At 42.4% G+C, this 22,923-nt stretch overlaps 2 protein-coding genes across 6 annotated transcripts in view; both read left to right on the top strand.

Annotated features, from left to right (window-relative positions):
• The first annotated feature begins 3,236 nt into the window (after positions 1-3,236).
• On the top strand, positions 3,237-4,975 carry LOC115187794 (pro-neuropeptide Y-like). 2 transcript variants are annotated; one of them, XM_029746836.1, is made up of 4 exons: positions 3,237-3,453; positions 3,811-3,992; positions 4,279-4,368; positions 4,670-4,975. In XM_029746836.1, the coding sequence occupies exons 1-4, from the start codon at positions 3,307-3,309 to the stop codon at positions 4,695-4,697; spliced, it is 447 nt and encodes a 148-aa protein (XP_029602696.1). In that variant the 5' UTR covers positions 3,237-3,306; the 3' UTR covers positions 4,698-4,975. The 2 variants fall into 2 exon arrangements, with proteins under 2 accessions (XP_029602696.1, XP_029602698.1); XM_029746838.1 differs by lacking the exon at positions 3,237-3,453 and having other exon boundaries at positions 3,521-3,992.
• A 1,314-nt stretch (positions 4,976-6,289) lies between these two features.
• The window catches only part of LOC115187793 (MAGUK p55 subfamily member 6), a 38,513-nt gene continuing 21,879 nt past the window's right edge, over positions 6,290-22,923 (top strand). For 2 of the 4 annotated variants that reach the window (XM_029746834.1, XM_029746832.1), the window contains exons 1-4: positions 6,291-6,430; positions 10,550-10,649; positions 18,417-18,535; positions 20,807-20,959. In XM_029746834.1, the coding sequence (XP_029602694.1) occupies positions 18,419-18,535; positions 20,807-20,959 (270 nt within the window). In that variant the 5' untranslated portion in view covers positions 6,291-6,430; positions 10,550-10,649; positions 18,417-18,418. Of the gene's footprint in view, positions 6,431-10,549; positions 10,650-18,416; positions 18,536-20,806; positions 20,960-22,923 lie in introns of those variants that run through there. The other 2 variants (XM_029746833.1, XM_029746835.1) reach the window with 2 other exon arrangements.

Here is a 22,923-nt window from a genome sequence, read left to right as displayed (position 1 = left end):
TAAACACATTTTAATGCAAAATGAACAAATGAACCATCAGTCGATTCAAGATAAGCATCAGTGGTTTTCTAGTGGAAAACCATGAAGAGCTTGTCAGGCAAGCAGTTATCTCAAAGTGGGCACTCTTTTTAAATGAAACGTTGAAACTATAAATCCACTTCAAGACATTGTCCCTGCCTGGACTCTGGCAGTTGTACAGCAATCTCTCTTCTGGACAGATCCATTTAGGTGAACAAGGGACTGGATGAAAAGCATGCTGTGATCGTATCTGTGATCACTGTGACCTGCTGTGCCCTCACTCACACATGTACTCCTGATGCATTAGGTTACAGCTCTGAATACAGACTAGGGAATATGATTCACAGTGATCCCAATGTAATACTCTGCTATCCATATTGGTGTCAGTGATAGTAAAATAACATACAGTCTGGGGTATAGCTGTAGACAGACTTGCCTCATCAAACAAACTGATGTGATTTTTACTATGCAAATTCTCCAAATAATGTTATGGTATGAACTGATGGGATCACTGGAAGTAATGAACCTGCTTTGCTGCTTTCTCTAGCTGCTTGGGGTGCATCCAAAATGGCACCTTATTCCTTACATAGTGCACTACAATGGCACCCTATTCCCTACATAGTGCACTACAATGGGAATAGTGTGCTATTTGGGACGCTGCCTTGGAGTTGATCCTCCCTCCGATACGTCCATCAATATTAACGGTCAATTATAATTACTGAAGACCACAAGAGCAAAGCAGCTAAACTCTTCTTAATTGCTGAAGGCCACAAGGGCTAAGCAGCTAAACTCCTCTCCTGTCTGACTAGATGCAGGAAAGTCAATCATGTGAGCGAAAAGACGGGAGAATGTTCTAGATCAGGAAATGTATTATTGGTTTCTTCATTTTTTTTGCAGTATATTGATGACCATAAAATAAGTCTCTAAAGGATTGATTCACTGAATAGACTGGAGCCAACGATTATTACTTAGATTATTATAAAAGGCACGTACATACATTTCAGTTTTCCATTTTTAATTAGTCAACTTTTCGAAAAACATAATTCCACTTTAACATCTTGGGCTAGTGTGTGTACAGTTGAAGTTGGAAGTTTACATACGCCTTAGCCAAATACATTTAAACTCAGTTTTTCACAATTCCTGACATTTAATCCTCATAAAAATTCCCTGTCTTAGGTCAGTTAGTATCACCACTTTATTTTAAGAATGTGAAATGTCAGAATAATAGTAGAGATGCTTTTATTTCATCACATTCCCAGTGGGTCAGAAGTTTACATCCACTCAATTAGTATTTGGTAGCATTGCCTTTAAATTGTTTAACTTGGGTCAAACGTTTCAGGTAGCCTTCCACAAGCTTCCCACAATAAGTTGGGTGATTTTTGGCCCATTCCTCCTGACAGAGCTGGTGTAACTGAGTCAGGTTTGTAAGCCTCCTTGCTCACACACACTTTTTCTGTTCTGCCCACAAAATTTTCTACAGGATTGAGGTCAGGGCTTTGTGATGGCCACTCCAATTGCTTGACTTTGTTGTCCTTAAAGCCATTTTGCCACTACTTTGGAAGTATGCTTGGGGTCATTGTCGATTCTAAAGACCCATTTGCAACCAAGCTTTAACTTCCTGACTGATGTCTTGAGATGTTGCTTCAATATATCCACACAATTTTCCTGCCTCATGATGCCATCTATCCTGCAGCAAAGCACACCCACAACATGATGCTGCCACCCCCGTGCTTCACGGTTGGGATGGTATTCTTCGGTTTGCAAGCCTCCCCCTTTTTCCTCCAAACATAATGATAGTCATTATGGCCAAACAGTTCTATTTTTCTTTCATCAGATCAGAGGACATTTCTCCAAAAAAGTATGATCTTTGTCCCCATGTGCAGTTGCAAACCGTAGTCTGGATTTTTTTATGGTGGTTTTGGAGCAGTGGCTTCTTCCTTGCTGAGCGGCCTTTCAGGTTATGTCGATATAGGACTCGTTTTACTGTGGATATAGATACTTTTGTACCTGTTTCCTCCAGCATCTTCACAAGGTCCTTTGCTGTTGTTCTGGGATTGATTTGCACTTTTCGCACCAAGGTACGTTAATCTCTAGGAGACCGAACATGTCTCCTTCCTGAGCGGTATGAAGGATGCGTGGTCCCATGGTGTTTATACTTGCGTACTATTGCTTGTACAGATGAACGTGGTACCTTCAGGCGTTTGGAAATTTCTCCCAAGGATCAACCAGACTTGTGGAGGTCTACAACTATTTTTTTTCTGAGGTCTTGGCTGATTTCTTTTGATTTTCCCATGATGTCAAGCAATGAGGCACTGAGTTTGAAGGTAGGCCTTGAAATACATCCACAGGTACACCTCCAATTGACTCAAATTATGTAATTTAGCATATCAGAAGCTTCTAAAACCATGACATAATTTTCTGGAATTTTCCAAGCTATTTAAAGGCACAGTCAACTTAGTGTATGTAAACTTCTGACCCACTGGAATTGTGATACAGTGAATTATAAGTGAAATAATCTGTCTGTAAACAATTGTTGGAAAAATGACTTGTCATGCACAAAGTAGATGTCCTAAACGACTTGTCAAAACTATAGTTTGTTAACAAGAAATTTGTGGAGTGGTTGAAAAACGAGTTTTAATGACCCCAACCTAAGTGTATGTAAACTTCCGACTTCAACTGTAGATCAGCGACACAATCTAAATTGAATCCATTTTAAATTCCGGCTATAGCACAGTTTCTGAAGTATTCAGTACATGCTATCTGGATTCAGACTTGAATCTGGGTACATCCATATTCCAGAGAGCCTTTCAATGGAAGCTCATTATTGAGACATGGACTTCCACTGGCATTGCTTATCATAACATAAATTGCAGTTGTCAGAGGTCGATGGCATGGTTGAGCAAAGTTTTTAGTGACTCATCGCAAATATTTAGTTTCCTATGGATGTGATGCTCTTAACAAGTTTACGTCTCTTCAAAGAGGATTCTACTCAGCCTACAGTTGACAAATGATTGATTTGGTATGCGACATTATTCAGATGTCCGTCCAGACATTTGATTACACACCCAAATAAAAGCTGTCGATGACAATGACACATTTCCTTACTTTAAATCTCAACATGAAATCAGTATTTTCATGTCAAACACTGATGACTAGTTAAGTAGGCATATATATATATATATATATATATATATATATATATATATATATATCCTGGTTTAACGTTTGTCAGAGTGCTATTACCCATCCCTGAATTATTTTCCTTGCAGTCTGAGGTGAACATTACTTATGTGTTCTTTTGGGCACCCTCCCCTCTCCTCCTCCAAATGCGCTCCATGCCACAGATATAAAACTCCCAGGATGCTTGCTGCCAAAGACAGTTGCGAGCACAGAACAGTCATTCAACGAAACCATCTCCAGTCTTCACAAAATAAAGTGAGTAAAAAGCACTTTTCTGTCGCTGACTATTTGCCTTTGTATCGACTTCCAGGGTTTTGTAAAGTTGTTCTTGATTGAATTACTAAAGAAAATATTTGTTCTCATGGAAAACCTTGTTTTCTGCACATTTATATTTTCAGAGTTGGTTCATATTTTTTCAGTTGGTTATTAAAGATGATGGAATATTGTTTTGGATAACAAGGTGTCGTTGGCTTTATGGTTTTACAAGTTATTACGCACAGTAGCAAATAAAAATGATTGCATTTTATTGGCTACATTATGAACTAAGGACAGGAGCACAGTCACAGTGCATTTGTTTTCTAGTTTGATTCTCTGCGCTTTTGTGTGGTTTAGATGCGCCCTAACGCAGCGATGTCTCTGGGATTGCTGGCGGTGTACTCGCTGGTATGCATGTCCACTCTGATGGACGCGTATCCATCCAAACCTGTCATTCCCGCAGAAGATGCACCTGTCGAGGACTTCGCCAAGTACTTCTCTGCACTCAGACACTACATCAACCAAATCACTCGACAGCGGTGAGTTCTTCATCTGGTGATGGGAAGATACAGCATATGATGAAGATTATTATTATTCTTTTGGGTAAACCATTAAATGCATACATTCAACAAGATGTGCATTTGATCCCAGAAGATAACACTTGAAAAACACTTATTTCCAAAGTGGTTCTGATGATGATGCTTCTGTTTTGTTACCTTTCACAAAATATCTGTATTTCATATAAGGTTTAACTTTGAAGGAAATAAAGGGTTGCAATAAAACCTGTTTTCCTGTTTTCTTTGACTTTTTCTTTACCTCTCTCAGGTATGGGAAAAGATCTAGCCCTGATACAGTGTTCTCTGACCTGCTACAGAGGGAGAGCACAGAGAGCGTCCCACTAGCAAGCTATGGAAGGTGGGTGTAAAAACATACCAAGGATACCGATATACCTGTCCTCAGAATGATCAGCTTTAGCCATCATCTTTTTGGGGGTGGGGATTAGTAGCCTACATCTAATCCATTATTTTTGTTTTAAGTAGTTTTATACCGTCAGAGATGCGTTTCCTCATTGTTTATTGATCCACTATAACCTATAGGCTATAGTATATTGTGCATTTGAGAATAACAGACACAGCAGTAGTCAATTAGTTATTAGTCAATGCCAACATAATAATGGCCCAACATAAATGAACACTTTGCTTGTTTCTCCTGACAGATATGAAGACCTACCGTTGTGGTGGTGAAGCCAGTGTATTACGGACTTCCATACCAGTCCCTTTCAACAAACCCACTGCCTGTTTGTCACAACACCACAACAACACCACAACAACACCACACTGCCTGTTGGTCACCGACTCGACCTGGACTTTAATAGATATCTGCAGCCTGCATGCAACCACCTCTCTCTCTGTCTGTCTGTCATAGTAGAAGTGTCCTGTACATATATTACTTTCTTCTTTTGTGCATCACACTGTGTACTGTAAACCAAAATAAACATTTACTGGTTGGATTAAATACATCATATAAAGTACCTTGGAATTTGGTTTATAATGTGACTCTGTTTTTAAGAATATAAACAAGAAAATCCTAGGACTCCAGAATCAGAAAGTAAGCAACGTGGTCTTAAAGAAAAACATTTCTAGTGTGGTTTTTACACTTATTGGATACTAGTTGTTCCTGCCACAACCAGGACCAGGATCTACACCTAGAACCACTGCTGCACAGGGTTCTCTTTGTTCCCACTGGTTTTACTAAGATATACTGCCCTCTTCTGGACTGGCCTTAGTACTCTGATACCGTTATACTCCTGCTTGGAATGTAGCCTTCAAACAGCTGTCTGGGGTGAGAGGTGAGAATAACAATCTATTCATTCTGTCCATTATTTCAATGTGTAACATTGTTAACCTTTCACTGGTCTGAGTAGATTTTGATTGTGTACAATCGTTCTATATAACAGCACCTTGCCTAACGTGAAAACAAATGTAAGGTGTAGAATCATATTAAATGGCCTGGGATCCCTGGTCAAAAGTAGTTCACTATGGAATAGGGTACGATTTGGGACACTAACCTAGTTACCTCCAAAGGGACATGTAATAATGAGATCTGGTGCATGAACCCAGTTACCTAATTTGTGTCCCAAATGGCACCCTCTGTAGTGCACTATTTATTGCCTGGTGGTGTGCCACTTGGGACTAAGTCCCGTTTTAGACAGAAGATAGAACAGTCCCTGCATACTAATGGGGTCATTGTTCTAGAATGCTCAAATGTAAAACAAGATTCTGTCCCAAATTGGCACCCCATTCTCTATATTGTGGACTACTTTTGACCAGGGCTCTGGTCTAAAGTAGTGCACTATGTAGGGAATAGGGTGCCAATTTGAGACTAGACATACAGTAGGATTCTTTATGTTGACAGCCAGAGAATCATGTCAGGTCTATATGTAATGTCTTTGGCGGTACTGAACACATAGGCTACTGCTGTCTGGTGTTTAATGCTTGTTATTTATTTCACAAGGAGTATGAATGTGTAACAGTGCCTAGTTGTGTAACTAACATAGGGCATTTCCGTCCCAAATGGCACCCTATTCCCTATATAGTGCTCTACTTATAGTGGGCTTTACTATATAGGGTGCCATTTGAGGTGTTTATGTGGGTTAAAACGGTTTGTGGAGCTCAGGAGACCCAGATGGTCATAGTCGATGTCAAATACAGAATCTATAATTTATGAAATAATTACTGCTATTAAACTATATGAAGAGAAAAGAGCATGTCTGAAGTTTTCACACACTATCTGTAGTACGTTAAGGAGTGGGTGGGAACTACATTAGCTAGCTGCTCGTCTCTAAAGGGGACTTCGAGATCAAACGTCACCCGGCGGCATGTCTCCGTGACAGGAGAGCTGCGCGCTAGACAAACTAGCCTCGTCTGGGGTGCAACGAGTCTATGGAGACTTGAAATTCTGACACGGAGAACGTCAGGTAAAGTCATACATTTTTTATGACCATCTTCTTCGTAGCGCATTGGACTTCGAAACAGCGTGAGGGGCTCAGCGCCACGAAAATGGGTTCAAATAGCGAAACGCAAGTCAGGTTAGGCTAGCAATCCACTCACCATTCTTTCAACACTCGCTAGCCAACTACGTTAGCTAGCTGACACTAGCTGGATCCAGTCAGGCTGGGACTCAGTTGATTGCTAGCAAGCTAATAATAACATGCTAGCTACCATTGCTAACCTAACATCGAGCTTGTTAGCTGTATTTCTAGACTAGGTTTTAACTAGTTTGCTTGTTGGCTAGCTAAGCCATATATCCAGTTGGATTGTTTGCCACAAGTTATGACGTGGAATTGGACCAATGCTCCGCTGTCATTTTGATTAGCGTCAAATTGTGCTCTAAATAGCTCAAATACCAATTAGTTAATTGACCAGAAAAGTGGTATTTGCTTTATCTAACGGGACAGTTTACTAATAAAGTTAGTAAACCACTAGGAATGGGTTCAATGCGACCTCTCATCTGCTCCGTCTCAGCCGAATGGGAAACCAAAAATGTCTACACGTGTTCCGCACCCCGCACAGGAAGCTAGCTAATAATGTGTGTGCCTTTGTAACAAGTTGTGAGTCCCAAATGTGTTATGTGGAGTGTAACTAGGGTGTTTGTGAGATTTGTGTTGGCTTTCTGGAAGGTTCCACGTGTTGAGCTGTAAGGGTCAGACATAGCTATGTTAGACACGTTGAGAAAGAACACTTTAGTGTCAACAATGGAGAAGGTAGACACATGTTTTACTTTGCATGGATCGGCCCTTTTTTTGTTGTTGGCTATGTGTAGTTAGTTACCCTATACATTATTCTGTCAGTGCCGGCTTGCTCACATAATGAGCCCATCGTTTCACCATGACTTTGACGTTTCCATTGCCACAATGAATGATAAAACAGATTGTCCCATCTAACCAGTGTCCCAAATGATACCCAATTCACTACATAGTACACTAGGTGGCCTGGTCAAACGTGGCGTCACTATACAGAGAAAGGGTCCGAGGTGGGACGGAAGTCTTTTTAATGCCTTTATTTGGGAGACGTGATCTGTTTTGGATCAACAGTAAAACACAGACCAGAAATTAACGTCGTGCCAAATTTGGACTTGTTCCTGTAATTAGTGTATTTTTTGTTCATTCCTGTGGTAGTGTTCAAATCCTTGTTTGCGTCTGAGATTGAGCTTTAAACATCTTTCATCTTTAAAAAGCCGTTAATGAAATAAAAGCAAAGCTCAGGGGACAGACAGGTAGGTGTCTTATTCAATGGAGTACAGTAGTACGATGCTTCAGATAGGAAAGTATACTTTTCTATTTAAATGGTCTGTAACATTACACTGAAGCACTCTCCTGAATAAGCCTCTGGTCTGACAGTGAAACCCATTCATCCCTGTAGCCTGCTGCTTATTATATACCCTGGCCCCTTCCCCATGGTCCCTGGTTGGGTCCCTTCCCAGCTCCTTTCCCCCTGGTCTCTTGTCTCTGGCTGGGTCCCTTGTCCCTCCCCCATGGTTCCTGGCTGGCTTCCTTCACCCGAGTACTTAGCTTGGTCCCTTTCCCCCTGGTCCTTAGTTGGGTCCCTGGTCTGGTCCCTTTCTCCCTGGTCCCTGGCTGGGACTCTGGCTGGCATCAGGGTTTAATTGAGGTGTTGGAGAATCCAGAGAATTTCAGCCTCTGTGGGAATGCTGCTGGCAAGAGCAGCAGTGGGGAACATACCCTGGTTGTCTCCAAAATGGCACCCTATTCCCTTTTATAGTGCACTGCTTTTGACCATGGCCCATAGGGTAGTGTACTGTATAGAGAAAGGGTGCTATTTGGGAGAGAACCAGGGTGTGAATTCTGATTCCCTCTGAAGTGTGCAGTCAGTGTGTACTGCACTCATTCACTCCCCCTCACATACAGTATTTGTAAAGGAATGGACTGGTGTGAACCTCAGTTGAAACAATAACAAAGTGACCCACCCCGTTTCAGGTTTGTTCAGAAGCTGAGGGAAGAGCCTGGAGAAATGTAACCACTCTCAAATGCATAGACAGAGCTATGGATGCAAGGACTGACCATCCATGATATCAGAATTATAGGTTTAACCATGTTTTGAGGCTATACAGTGTTTGTTTACATTTACATTGTTTCCAAACATTGGAGTTTATATTTTGTGTTCTGATGGGGTACAACAGTTGAACTAAGCTCATGAGACATAAGTTAGCCTATATTCTTCAACAATCAATGGGTATATAGCATTCATATTGAAGTCCAAAAATGAATGTAGCAACTAAGGATTGTAGCTTTAAGGAATATGGTGGATATAATCCCCTCTCAAATTCATGCTTAAACCGATCTAGTGCTCTAATTTAAACCCACATAATAAAAATACTACAGTTTACTATAGTACTTACAGTTTACTACAGAATTCTATAGTATAATACTATACTACACTGTAGTATCCCTCGATCATGTGTAGTACTTAGTATAGAATTGTGTAGTATAGTGTACAATGCTATAATAAATATTGTTATTATCCACACACAAAACACTAGTAAATACTTCTATTTAATTTGCATATACCCTGCCCATTCCCCCTCCCCCATATCCCAATTTGTGCCACCTGTAAGTGAGAAACCTACATGACAAGTACAGACCATATAATGTGTTACCTATTGTTATAGAAAAGAGTAGAAGCTCTGAACTCCCCGTTCAGAACCCAGTCCTACCTATCTACAGGTTATCTGATCTTTTAGTCTTTCTCAGAACCCAGTCCTACCTATCTACATGTTATCTGATCTTTTAGTCTTTCACAGAACCCAGTCCTACCTATCTACAGGTTATCTGATCTTTTAGTCTTTCACAGAACCCAGTCCTACCTATCTACAGGTTATCTGATCTTTTAGTATTTCTCCAGTAGGTTTCCTCAAGGAGAAAGCTCCCCACTTCTATCTCAAAGATAAACAAAAACACTTCAGTAAATACTACATACAGTAATGTCCCCAAAAACACTTCAGTAAATACTACAGTCTGCAAAACACTACAGTAATTACTGTTTCTATATAAAAAAATACTACAGTATTTGTACTATAGTAAACTGTAAATACTACAGTCTGCAAAAACACTACAGTAATTACTTTTTCTCTACATAAAAATGTACTACAGTATTTATACTATAGTAAACTGTAAGCACTACAGTATATATTAGTGTTGGGCGATACCCTGATTTTCATACCGTCATATTGATTCTGTACCGTACTGTTTACTATAGTAAACAGGGATTTATTTGACACACAGATTTCTTGTAGTTAGTTATAAGCAGTGGCGTAGGCACTCACCCTCAGTCCAGCGTGCAGGGGTGCCCCCAACCCCAAAATAAGTCATATGTTTTTTTAAACGGTATTGAAAATCATACTGTCGGTATTTCGAAATACCCCGGTATATCGCCCAAGCCTAGTATTGTAGTGTTTTTGCAACAATACAGTGAACACTACAGTATTCCTACCATAGTATACACTATAACACTATAGTATTTCTTTCATGTGGGAACCCACAAGGTGTAGTGAGTTAAGTACACACACCTCAGGGAGAAGGCCTGGGTAGAGAATCTGGACGGTTTGAATGTTGAACACTTTAAATGCTACTGATCCCTGTGGTGATGCAAACCAACCTGACAGATATAGGCCTTTTAATGATACCCGGGACTTGGCAGCTCTGGAGTTGACTACTTGCACTCTTGACCTCTAGGGTAATCAACATAATGCCATTAATGCTTTTCAGTCTCCCCCCCAGACCGGTATGACCACATGACTTTCTTTGTCCAATCACAAAGCACACACTAAGAGTGAGGAATGAAAGCCCTCTGGAGTGGCAGTGATCTGACCAAATAGAAACTGTTGAACATTACAGCATGTTGTCAACAGCAAGACTAAAATGGTTGGACTATTGTCCTTTAAAGGTCGACGTGGCTATTTCAGATGAGTCACTCTGAAGGTATTTAAGTTGGAAAGCAAGCATTTCAGGTTAGCTAGCAATCCCTTATTATTGGGCATTGGGTAATAACAAGTTGTTGTCTCCCTGTGTTCCCTTCAGGTTCTTCTGTGTTGCCACAGGCAGGCAGGGCACCAGATGACTGGTGTGTACTGGGAGTAGGGCTTTGAGCCGCTGCGCTGCATTGGAGCACAATTCATAGGTGGGTGTCAGAGATTCACTTCCTACTTTACTACTACCATTCTTCTGTCACGTACGGCCCCCATTTTTTTAACACTGATTGGTTAAGCATGAATCTCTATTTGAAACAATGCTCCATTCATGATGATGTCTGAGTAACTAAGGTGTGAAGAGGGACAACAATGTGTCTTGTGGAAATGTCTTTTCTGGTGTGTGTGTGCGTCCGTCCGTCCGGATGACACAGCCACAGCGTGTTTGGTTAGGGCAGTATGTACTCTCCTCTGTCTGGACGGCGGGGTTGGTTAGGGCAGTATGTACTCTTTTCCCTTCATAAGGAACTACTTCTGACCAGGGCCCATAGGGTGCTATTTGGGGCACAACCTTTATCCAGGAGGAGTGGGGAAAAAAACCCATCCTCTCCACCAAGGCTTTGAAACTTTGTGAAAGAGAGTGATCAATGTTGTTGTTAACATCCTGGTTGGTAGCTGATGAAGTGGAAACCTTTTGATGTGGGTCCCTACCCTCTCCAGCCTTCCAGGTGCTGTGTTGTCTGCCTGAGGTAGGGCCGACAGACTGGTTTTGATGTAGGGTGAAGTTGCCCTTAGACACTGATCTTGGAACAGCTTTTAGCATTTTCCCCCACTAATGGTTAGGATTGGAGGCGCAGAAGCCTATCCTAGATCTGTACCTAGGGGTAAGTTCATCCTGTAGTGTTATTGTTCCATTCAAATGTCTCTCAAAAACACATTATTTACAAGGTGTTATAATTTGGACGCTGTTGTTTGCATTGTGGCTACATGGGGTTTGTTTACAGGTTGTATTGTTGTATAATACACCTGAGTATACCACACCTTAGGAACACCTGCCCTAATAGTGAGTCTCAAAGGATCATAGGGGTTTAAAGGGTGTGTCTGTCACCAGATCTCAACCCAATTTCAACACTTATGGGAGATTCTGGAGCGGCGCCTGAGACTGTGTTTTCTATCAACAAAACACCAAAAGATGGAATTTCTCATGGAAGAATAGTGTCACATCCCTCCAATAGAGTTCCACACACTTGTAGAATCTTTGCCAAGGTGCATTGAAGCGGTTCTGTTGGTTCCTGGTGCCCAATGCCCTATGTTGGGGTTTCCTTTATATTGTTACCTGTATGTTAGTGTGTGGCTAGCCTAGGGTTGGTTAGCCTAGGGTTGGTTAGCCTAGGGTTGGTTAGCCTAGGGTTGGTTAGCCTAGGGTTGGTTAGCCTAGGGTTGGTTAGTGCATTGAAGCGGTTCTGTTGGTTCCTGGTGCCCAATACCCTATGTTGGGGTTTCCTTTATATTGTTACCTGTATGTTAGTGTGTGGCTAGCCTAGGGTTGGTTAGCCTAGGGTTGGTTAGCCTAGGGTTGGTTAGCCTAGGGTTGGTTAGCCTAGGGTTGGTTAGTGCATTGAAGCGGTTCTGTTGGTTCGTGGTGCCCAACACCCTATGTTGGGGTTTCCTTTATATTGTTACCTGTATGTTAGTGTGTGGTTAGCCTAGGGTTGGTTAGCCTAGGGTTGGTTAGCCTAGGGTTGGTTAGTGCATTGAAGCGGTTCTGTTGGTTCCTGGTGCCCAACACCCTATGTTGGGGTTTCCTTTATATTGTTACCTGTATGTTAGTGTGTGGTTAGCCTAGGGTTGGTTAGCCTAGGGTTGGTTAGCCTAGGGTTGGTTAGCCTAGGGTTGGTTAGCCTAGGGTTGGTTAGCCTAGGGTTGGTTAGCCTAGGGTTGGTTAGTGCATTGAAGCGGTTCTGTTGGTTCCTGGTGGCCCAACACCCTATGTTGGGGATTCCTTTATATTGTTACCTGTATGTTAGTGTGTGGTTAGCCTAGGGTTGGTTAGCCTAGGGTTGGTTAGCCTAGGGTTGGTTAGCCTAGGGTTGGTTAGCCTAGGGTTGGTTAGCCTAGGGTTGGTTAGCCTAGGGTTGGTTAGTGCATTGAAGCGGTTCTGTTGGTTCCTGGTGCCCAACACCCTATGTTGGGGATTCCTTTATATTGTTACCTGTATGTTAGTGTGTGCAAGTCAACGTCCTTTATGCTTTTCTCCTGTTTTATTTATTTTCTTCTGAAGATTAGAACTTAGACCAGAGAAAGCTGTAAGTAGGCTGTGTCAAGCCTTGGTTTGAGAGTTTCACCAGTAACCACTTACAGGTTTGAATTGGGAAACGGTTCTGTTCCCTTATATAGTTAATGTTGGAGACATCTACCAGTGGGACCCATCCATGTCTGTCCCAAATGGCACCCTATTCCCTATATAGTGCACTATGATGGGCCCTGGTCAAAAGTAGTGCACTATAAAGGGAATAGGATGCCATTTGGAACTTCTCCATTGTTTTAGCGAGTTGCTTGTTATGGAAATGAAGGCTTTTCATACTGAATCACTCCATTGATGGTAGCTTACTGCTCCAGTTGTTTCACGCCTTGTTATGCCGGGTATTTTACATCAAGGCCCTACATTTGTGTTTGATCTTGATTTTTGGAATTTGTCACTGTGCACTCATTAATATCCAAATCAAATGTCGTTACCATAGAAGTTAAAATAGACAGTTTAAAGGGGCGTGACGTGTTTCATCAACATCCATCTTGAATTATACAAAGGGTGGGTCTAATCCTGAATGCTGGTTGGTTAAAACTGCATTCCACCCGGTGTCTATTCCATAAGTTACAACCGGCTAAATCTATGACTTTTTAAATGTAATCTGTTCTTTCTGACTGCGCAATCCACTGTCTCATCAGCCCAGCCAGGCAATTTATAAAGTTGATCTCCACTATAAAAAGTATCTAGACATTACCTCACGTTTCTTTTAGGCTAACATTTACAGCAGTGGGGATATGTATAAACCTTTCACTCCGACATTTGCAACATTTGAATATTGAAACAGTGTAATATCCAGCTGTCCCATGGTAATGAAGGATTCAGGACGAGACAGGAGACAGCTTTTCTCAGCCATTCCATATCAGGAATCAGCTGGCATCATTTTTCTGGTTTGTTTGTTCTAAATGTTCTATTGCCATACTGGCTGGTAACGTTCTTATCCCTTGCTTGCTAGCTAGCCAACTACAGATAACTTACAGTCACATCAAACAGCAAAGGAGCTGCATTTTCATTTGTTTAACCTGTTTTCTAGTGACATTTATTTGGATACATCCAATGCGCTAATGAGGCGTGATTTCACCTGGCATAGAAAATGTGTTCTCTCGTCAGGACTCTGTTGTTCATAGGAGCTAGCCAACAACACAGCCAACACAATCACATCAAACTGAAGCTGGAAAGACTGGAAACTAGCTGCACTTCGTTTGACCTTTTTTCAATTGACATTTCTTTGTGTATGTGTGTATATATGTAAAAATGATGCCAGCTGATTCATGATTAAACTGGCTGAGAAACGCTGCCTGCCTGCCTCCCTGTCTGTGGCTGAGAAACGCTGCCTGCCTGCCTGCCTCCCTGTCTGTGGCTGAGAAACGCTGCCTGCCTGCCTGCCTCCCTGTCTGTGGCTGAGAAACGCTGCCTGCCTGCCTGCCTCTCTGTCTGTGGCTGAGAAACGCTGCCTGCCTGCCTGCCTCTCTGTCTGTGGCTGAGAAACGCTGCCTGCCTGCCTGCCTCTCTGTCTGTGGCTGAGAAACGCTGCCTGCCTGCCTCCCTGTCTGTGGCTGAGAAACGCTGCCTGCCTGCCTCCCTGTCTGTGGCTGAGAAACGCTGTCTGTCTGTCTGTGGCTGAGAAACGCTGCCTGCCTGCCTGCCTCCCTGTCTGTGGCTGAGAAACGCTGTCTGTCTGTCTGTCTCGTCCCGACTCGTTTATTACTATGGGACAGCTGGAGATCGAATTTGAATATTGAAAACATTTTGCAAATGTCAGAGACAGACAGCAAGGTTTATACAAATCTCCGCTGTTGAAAATGAAATGTTAGTCTAAAAGAAATGGTAGATAATGTCTACATACTTTTTATAGTGGAGATGAAGTTCATAAATGACCTGGCAGGGTAGATGAGACAGTGGATTGCGCAGTCAGATGGAACAGAGTAAATAGGCATTTTAACTTAATAAATTTAGCTGCTGGTAACTTGTGGAATAGACACAGGCTGGAATGCGGTTCAGGATTAGACCGACCCGTTGTATAAAACTAGACCTGACCGCCTGGTCTTCCCGATATTTACTGAGGTGTGAGACAGGCCGTTCATACAAGGACCTGTACATGCAGTGTAGAGGTCGACCGATTAATCGGAATGGCCGATTTTAATTAGGGCCGATTTCAAGTTTTCAGAACAATCGGTATTTTTGGCCACCGATTTGCCAGATTTTTTTTGATAGGCTTGAAGTCATAAACAGCGCAATGCTTGAAGAATTGCGAAGAGCTGCTGGCAAAACGCACGAAGGTGCTGTTTGAATGAATGCTTACGAGCCTGCTGCTGTCTACCATCGCTCAGTCAAACTGCTCTATCAAATCAGACTTAATTATAACATAATAACACACAGAAATACGAGCCTTTGGTCATTAATATGGTCGAATCCGGAAACTATCATTTCGAAAACGAAACGTTTATTATTTCAGTGAAATACGGAACCGTATTTATCTAAGTCTAAATATTCCTGTTACATTGCACAACCTTCAATGTTATGTCATAATTATGAACAATTCTGGTAAATTAATTATGGCCTTTATTAGGAATAAATGGACTCCACACAGTTCGCAATGAGCCAGGCGGCCCAAACTGCTTTATATACCCTGACTGCTTGCACGGAACGCAAGAGAAGTGACACAAATTCATGTTAGCAGGCAATATTAACAAAATATGCAGGTTTAAAAATATTTTAAAGAAAGGCATTGATGTTTATGGTTAGGTACATTGGTGCAACGACAGTGCTTTTTTCGCAAATGCGCTTGTTAAATCATCACCCGTTTGTCGAAGTAGGCTGTGATTCGATGAGAAATTAAACAGGCACCGCATCGATTATATGCAACGCAGGACATGTTAGATGAGAAATTAACAGGCACCGCATCGATTATATGCAACGCAGGACAAGTTAGATAACTACACATGGTTGATGATATTACTAGTTTAACTAGTGATTGTTAAGATTGATAGTTTATAAGATAAGTTTAATACTAGCTAGCAACTTACCTTGGCTTCCTGCTGCCCTCGCGTAACAGGTAGTCAGCCTGCCATGCAGGCTCCTTGTGGAGTGCAATGTAAGGCAGGTGGTTAGAGCGTTGGACTAGTAACCGGAAGGTTGCAGAAATGAATCCCGCCTGAACAGGGCAGTTAACCCCTGTTCCGAGGCCGTCATTGAAAATAAGAATGTTCTTAAATCTGACTTGCCTAGTTAAATAAAGCTTCAAATAAATAATGAAACATGTTCAATTTGGTTTAAATAATGCAAAAACAAAGTGTTGGAGAAGAAAGTAAAAGTGCAATATGTGCCATGTAAAAAAGCTAATGTTTAAGTTCCTTGCTCAGAACATGAGAACATATGAAAGCTGGTGGTTCCTTTTAACATGAGTCTTCAATATTCCCAGGTAAGATGTTTTAGGTTGTAGATATTATAGGACTATTTCTCTCTAAACGATTTGTATTTCATATACCTTTGACTATTGGATGTTCTTATAGGCACTTTAGTATTGCCAGTGTAACAGTATAGCTTCTGTCCCTCTCCTCGCTCAAACCAGGAACACATCGACAACAGCCACCCTCGAAGCAGCGTTACCCATTCAGAGCAAGGGGAACAACTACTCCAAGTCTCAGAGCGAGTGACGTTTGAAACGCTATTAGTGCGCACTAGCTAGCCATTTCACATCGGTTACACCAGCCTAATCTCGGGAGTTGACAGGCTTGAAGTCATAAACATCACAATGCTTGAAGCATTGCTTAGAGCTGCTGGCAAAACGCACGAAAGTGCTATTTTGAATGAATGCTTACGAGCCTGCTGCTGCCTACCACCGCTCAGTCAGACTGCTCTATCAAATCATAGACTTAATTATAACATAATAACACACAGAAATACAAGCCTTAGGTCATTAATATGGTCGAATCTGGAAACTATCATCTCGAAAACAAAACGTTATTCCTGTTACATTGCACAATCTTCAATGTTATGTCATAATTACGTAAAATTCTGGCAAATTAGTTCGTAACGAGCCAGGCGGCCCAAACTGTTGCATATACACTGACTCTGCGTGCAATGAACGCAAAATGACACAATTTCACCTGGTTAATATTGCCTGCTAACCTGGATTTCTTTTAGCTAAATATGCAGGTTTAAAAATATATACTTGTGTATTGATTTTAAGAAAGGCATTGATGTTTATGGTTGGAGCAACGTGTACCTAAGCGATTATATGCAACGCAGGACAGGCTAGATAAACTAGTAATATCATCAACCATGTGTAGTTAACTAGTGATTATGATTGATTGTTTTTTATAAGATAAGCTTAATGCTAGCTAGCAACTTACCTTAGCTTCTTACTGCATTCGCGTAACCTCGTGGAGTGCAATGTAAAGCAGGTGGTTAGAGCGTTGGACTAGTTAACCGTAAGGTTGCAAGATTGAATCCCTGAGCTGACAAGGTAAAAATCTGTCATTCTGCCCCTGAACAAGGCAGTTTACCCACCGTTCCTAGGCCGTCATTGAAAATCGGCCAAATCGGCGGCCAAAAATACAGACTTACGATTGTTATGAAAACTTGAAATCGGCCCTAATTAATCGGCCATTCCGATTAATCGGTCGACCTCTAGTATTCACCCCTTTGCTATGAAGCCCCTAAATAAGATCTGGTGAAACCAATTACTTTCAGAAGTCACATAATTAGTTAAAGTCCACCTGTGTGCAATCTGTGTCACATGATCTCAGTGGCCTGGTCAAAGTCCAGACCTCAATCCAATTTAGAATCTGTGGTATGACTTAAAGATTGCTGTACACCAGTGTAACCCATCCAACTTGAAGGAGCTGGAGCAGTTTTGCCTTGAAGAATGAGCCAAAATCCCAGTGGCTAGATGTGTCTAGCAAGTTGAGACATACCCCAAGAGACTTGCAGCTGTAATTGCTGCAAAAGGTGGCTCTACAAAGTATTGACTTTGGGGGGGTGAATAGTTATGCACGCTCAAGTTTTAGTTGTTTTTCGTCTTAATTCTTCTTTGTTTCATGATAAAAAATATTTTGCATCTTCAAAGTGGTAGGCATGTTGTGTAAATCAAGTGATAACCACCCCCCAAAAAAAAAAAAATGTAATTGAAATTACCACTGGTAGAATCCAATGAAGTTTGTAGAAACCATCTCAAGGATGATCAATGGAAACAGGATGTACCTGAGCTCAATTTCGACTCTCCTAGCAAAGGGTTTGAATACTTATGTAAAGAAGGTATTTCTATTTTTTTATTTGTAATAAATTGGCAAACATTTCTCAGCCTGTTTATGGGGCATTGTGTGTAGATTGATGAGGAAAGAAAATAAATATAATATAATCAATTTTAGAATAAGTCTGTAACGTAACAATGTGGAAAAAGTCAAGGGTTCTGAATACTTTCTGAATGCACTGTAGCTGGGCATGAGTCCCACCATCAGTGCACATTTACAAACATTCTCTTGTCAGAACATCCTGGTTTGATGTTGATGATGTGTGTTCTTATGTACCGAATATGCCAGGTGTTGTTGTGGGGGAAGACCAGAGGGAGGTGTTCATTTTGGGAGTGTTTTTCTTTTTTTTATCCCTACATGGAGCAGACCTTTGCTACCAAGTTTCTGAAATACCAGGCCGTTTTGTGTTTGTCCTCCAGCCATGCAGCAGGTGCTGGATAACCTGAGAGACCTGCCTCCCACCACGGGGGCCAAAGACATCGACCTCCTCTTCCTCAGGGGAATCATAGAGAGCCCTATAGTCCGCTCCCTCGCCAAGGTAACATACACACTCCATCATATCATCAGTTAAGAGAGTAGAGAAGGAGAGGAAGAGGCACTCAGTGCCACCATATAAATGTCTCCTCCATCTTGTCAGAATGGACTGTGCCGATAACGGCCATGAGTCAAACAGCAGCAGTCTGGAACGTTTTGGCCACGAGTGTTTGAATGTAGGGTATGGCCCATTAGCCAGCCAGTCTGCCAGGACAAGGCACAACTTGCCAGCAATTTTAGTTGCTTGCAACCGAGTTGTTTATTGATTGCTTGGGGAAACACCCCCCTGCAACCAATAAGCATCTCATCTTCAACTTGGTTGAATCCAGTTGAAACTTTGCAACTAGTTGCAAGCAACAGCCAATCAAAACAAACACTTTTGTCACATGATCCATTTGAAGGTTCGGAATTCCGACCCAACTGTCATGTCAACACACCGCGCTGCGCAGAACAACACAGCTATCATGTCAACACAGCTATCCGCGCTGCGCAGAACAACACAGCTATCCGCGCTGCGCAGAACAACACAGCTATCCGCGCTGCGCAGAACAACACAGCTATCCGCGCTGCGCAGAACAACACAGCTATCCGCGCTGCGCAGAACAACCCGCGTTCAGGGTTGACAGAACAGAGACTAACACAACAGGAATTGTATACTCATTATTTGTACATGGTTTAGCAGTCAATAAATGTAATTTCGAAGAGAAGCCAAACCTCTCTTTGACCAGTTTCAACTGAAATTGTCCACCATGAACTGTGCTAACTTGGTTAGCTCGTTGTTAACTAGCTAGGTGTTGGTGTTTGCAATGTCCTTTAGGCTAACTAGCTAAATTGTACAGGCTGCGTTTCTACTGTGTCCTTGCTGTTACAATAACCAAACAGTTGGGTCAACACATTAGTGAAACCACAACGTAATGCAGCAGATCACATGGGTTGAGTTTAGAATTCTCAAACCATCAGCTTCAATTTGATTGGCTGTTGCATGCAATTTTAATCACATTTGAGTTGCTTCATGTAACAGCAAAGTTGCTTGAGATTACGTCTCGGTAGTTACTGCCGGGTGCATGGGGTTAACAGCTGCACATCTATGTTTAACACTGCAGTGAAATGTCATCTACAACGTGTTTCAGAGGGCCAGCCATGTCACAGAGTCTGTAGAGGCCAGGGGCCTGCCTAATTTATAAACTGCAGTGGTGTAAAGTACTTAAGTAAAAATACTTTAAAGTACTACTTAAGCAGTTTTTGGGGGTATCTGTACTTTACTTTAAAACTTGTTTCTGCATCTGGGCTGTATGGGTGAGAGGGAGTGTGTACAGTACACTGTGCAGTTGTCCCTTGGTCATATTTGATTAAATCTTTTTTCCTTTTGCAGTGGTGTAAAGTACTTTACTACTTTTAAAGTATTTTTACTAAAGTATTTTTTGGGGTGAATCTGTACTATAGTAATCATATTTTTGACTACTTTTACTTCACTACATTCCTAAAGAAAATGTACTTATTACTCCATACATTTTCCATGACACCCAAAAGTACTCGTTATGTTTTGAATGCTTAGCAGGACAGGAAAATTGTCTAATTGACACACTAAACAGAGAACATTCCTGGTCATCCCTACTGCCTCTGATCTGGCGGACTCACTAAACAGAGAACATCCCTGGTCATCCCTACTGCCTCTGATCTGGAGGACTCACTAAACAGAGAACATTCCTGGTCATCCCTACTGCCTCTGATCTGGCGGACTCACTAAACACAAAGAAAAAAAAAAATTGTTTAATGTTTAGTATTTTTTTTGTACCATCTTTGAAATGCAAGAGAAAGGCCATAAGGAGTAGTGTTTGTTTGCTTGTTGTGACATGCTGACATCTGGTGGACATTTACACTTTTCACAGGAAGAAAACTGACCAGGGCACGCATAAATCAAATCAGGCTTTATTTCTACAGCATGGAATGCAACACAATGTGCTTCATAGGAAAAAACAAATAAAAACTGAAATATTTCATATTTACTACACAACAAATGAAAGAATAAGAATAAAAACTGAACGACTAAAAAGCACCCAAAGGAAAAGCTCAACTTAAAAGATGTTTTAAGATGTCTTTTAAATATGTCCACAGTTTCAGCCCTCCTCAGGTTCTCTGGCAGGCTGTTCCAGAGGCTGGGGGCAGAACTAAACGTTGTCTCTCCATGCCTCTTGGTCCTAGGCGTTGGGATAGTTAAAAGGCCAGTACCAAAGGACCTGAACTAAATACTGTGTGTATTAATGTGTCTCTGCAGGCCCATGAGAGGCTGGCGGATGTGAAGCTGGAGGCTGTGAGAGACAACAACCAGCAGCTGGTCTCAGAGATCCTAGACTCCCTCACAGGACTGAGTAGTAGAGACGCCTCCGCTGAGGAACTAGCCAACATCCTCCAGGAACCACACTTCAAGGTACACACACACACCCATGTATACACCCACACCCCTATGTGTACACACTCACACACCCATGTATACACCCACACCCCTATGTGTACACACTCACACACCCATGTATACACCCACACCCCTATGTGTACACACTCACACACCCATGTATACACCCACACCCCTATGTGTACACACTCACACACCCATGTATACACCCACACCCCTATGTGTACACACTCACACACACCCATGTATACACCCACACCCCTATGTGTACACACTCACACACACCCATGTATACACCCACACCCCTATGTGTACACACACACACACCCATGTATACACCCACACCCCTATGTGTACACACTCACACACACCCATGTATACACCCACACCCCTATGTGTACACACTCACACACACCCATGTATACACCCACACCCCTATGTGTACACACACACACACCCATGTATACACCCACACCCCTATGTGTACACACTCACACACCCATGTATACACCCACACCCCTATGTGTACACACTCACACACCCATGTATACACCCACACCCCTATGTGTACACACTCACACACACCCATGTATACACTCACACCCCTATGTGTACACACTCACACACACCCATGTATACACTCACACCCCTATGTGTACACACTCACACACCCATGTATACACCACACCCTATGTGTACACACTCACACACACCCCTATGTGTACACACTCACACACCCATGTATACACCCACACCCCTATGTGTACACACTCACACACCCATGTATACACCCACACCCCTATGTGTACACACTCACACACCCATGTATACACCCACACCCCTATGTGTACACACTCACACACCCATGTATACACCCACACCCCTATGTGTACACACTCACACACCCATGTATACACCCACACCCCTATGTGTACACACTCACACACCCATGTATACACCCACACCCCTATGTGTACACACTCACACACCCATGTATACACCCACACCCCTATGTGTACACACACACACACCCATGTATACACCCACACCCCTATGTGTACACACTCACACACCCATGTATACACCCACACCCCTATGTGTACACACTCACACACCCATGTATACACCCACACCCCTATGTGTACACACTCACACACCCATGTATACACCCACACCCCTATGTGTACACACTCACACTCCCATGTATACACCCACACCCCTATGTGTACACACTCACACACCCATGTATACACCCACACCCCTATGTGTACACACACACACCCATGTATACACTCACACTCCCATGTATACACCCACACCCCTATGTGTACACACTCACACACCCATGTATACACCCACACCCCTATGTGTACACACACACACACCCATGTATACACCCACACCCCTATGTGTACACACTCACACACCCATGTATACACCCACACCCCTATGTGTACACACTCACACACCCATGTATACACCCACACCCCTATGTGTACACACTCACACACCCATGTATACACCCACACCCCTATGTGTACACACTCACACACCCATGTATACACCCACACCCTTATGTGTACACACTCACACACCCATGTATACACCCACACCCCTATGTGTACACACTCACACACACCCATGTATACACTCACACCCCTATGTGTACACACTCACACACCCATGTATACACCCACACCCCTATGTGTACACACACACACACCCATGTATACACCCACACCCCTATGTGTACACACTCACACACCCATGTATACACCCACACCCCTATGTGTACACACTCACACACCCATGTATACACCCACACCCCTATGTGTACACACTCACACACCCATGTATACACCCACACCCCTATGTGTACACACTCACACTCCCATGTATACACCCACACCCCTATGTGTACACACACACACCCATGTATACACCCACACCCCTATGTGTACACACACACACAAGTACCG

The sequence above is a fragment of the Salmo trutta genome, unplaced genomic scaffold (genome assembly GCF_901001165.1).
Source record: "Salmo trutta unplaced genomic scaffold, fSalTru1.1, whole genome shotgun sequence".
NCBI lineage: Eukaryota > Metazoa > Chordata > Actinopteri > Salmoniformes > Salmonidae > Salmo > Salmo trutta.
The sequence above is the reverse complement of the archived record's forward strand: the minus strand, read 5'-3'. Positions and strand labels throughout refer to the sequence as shown.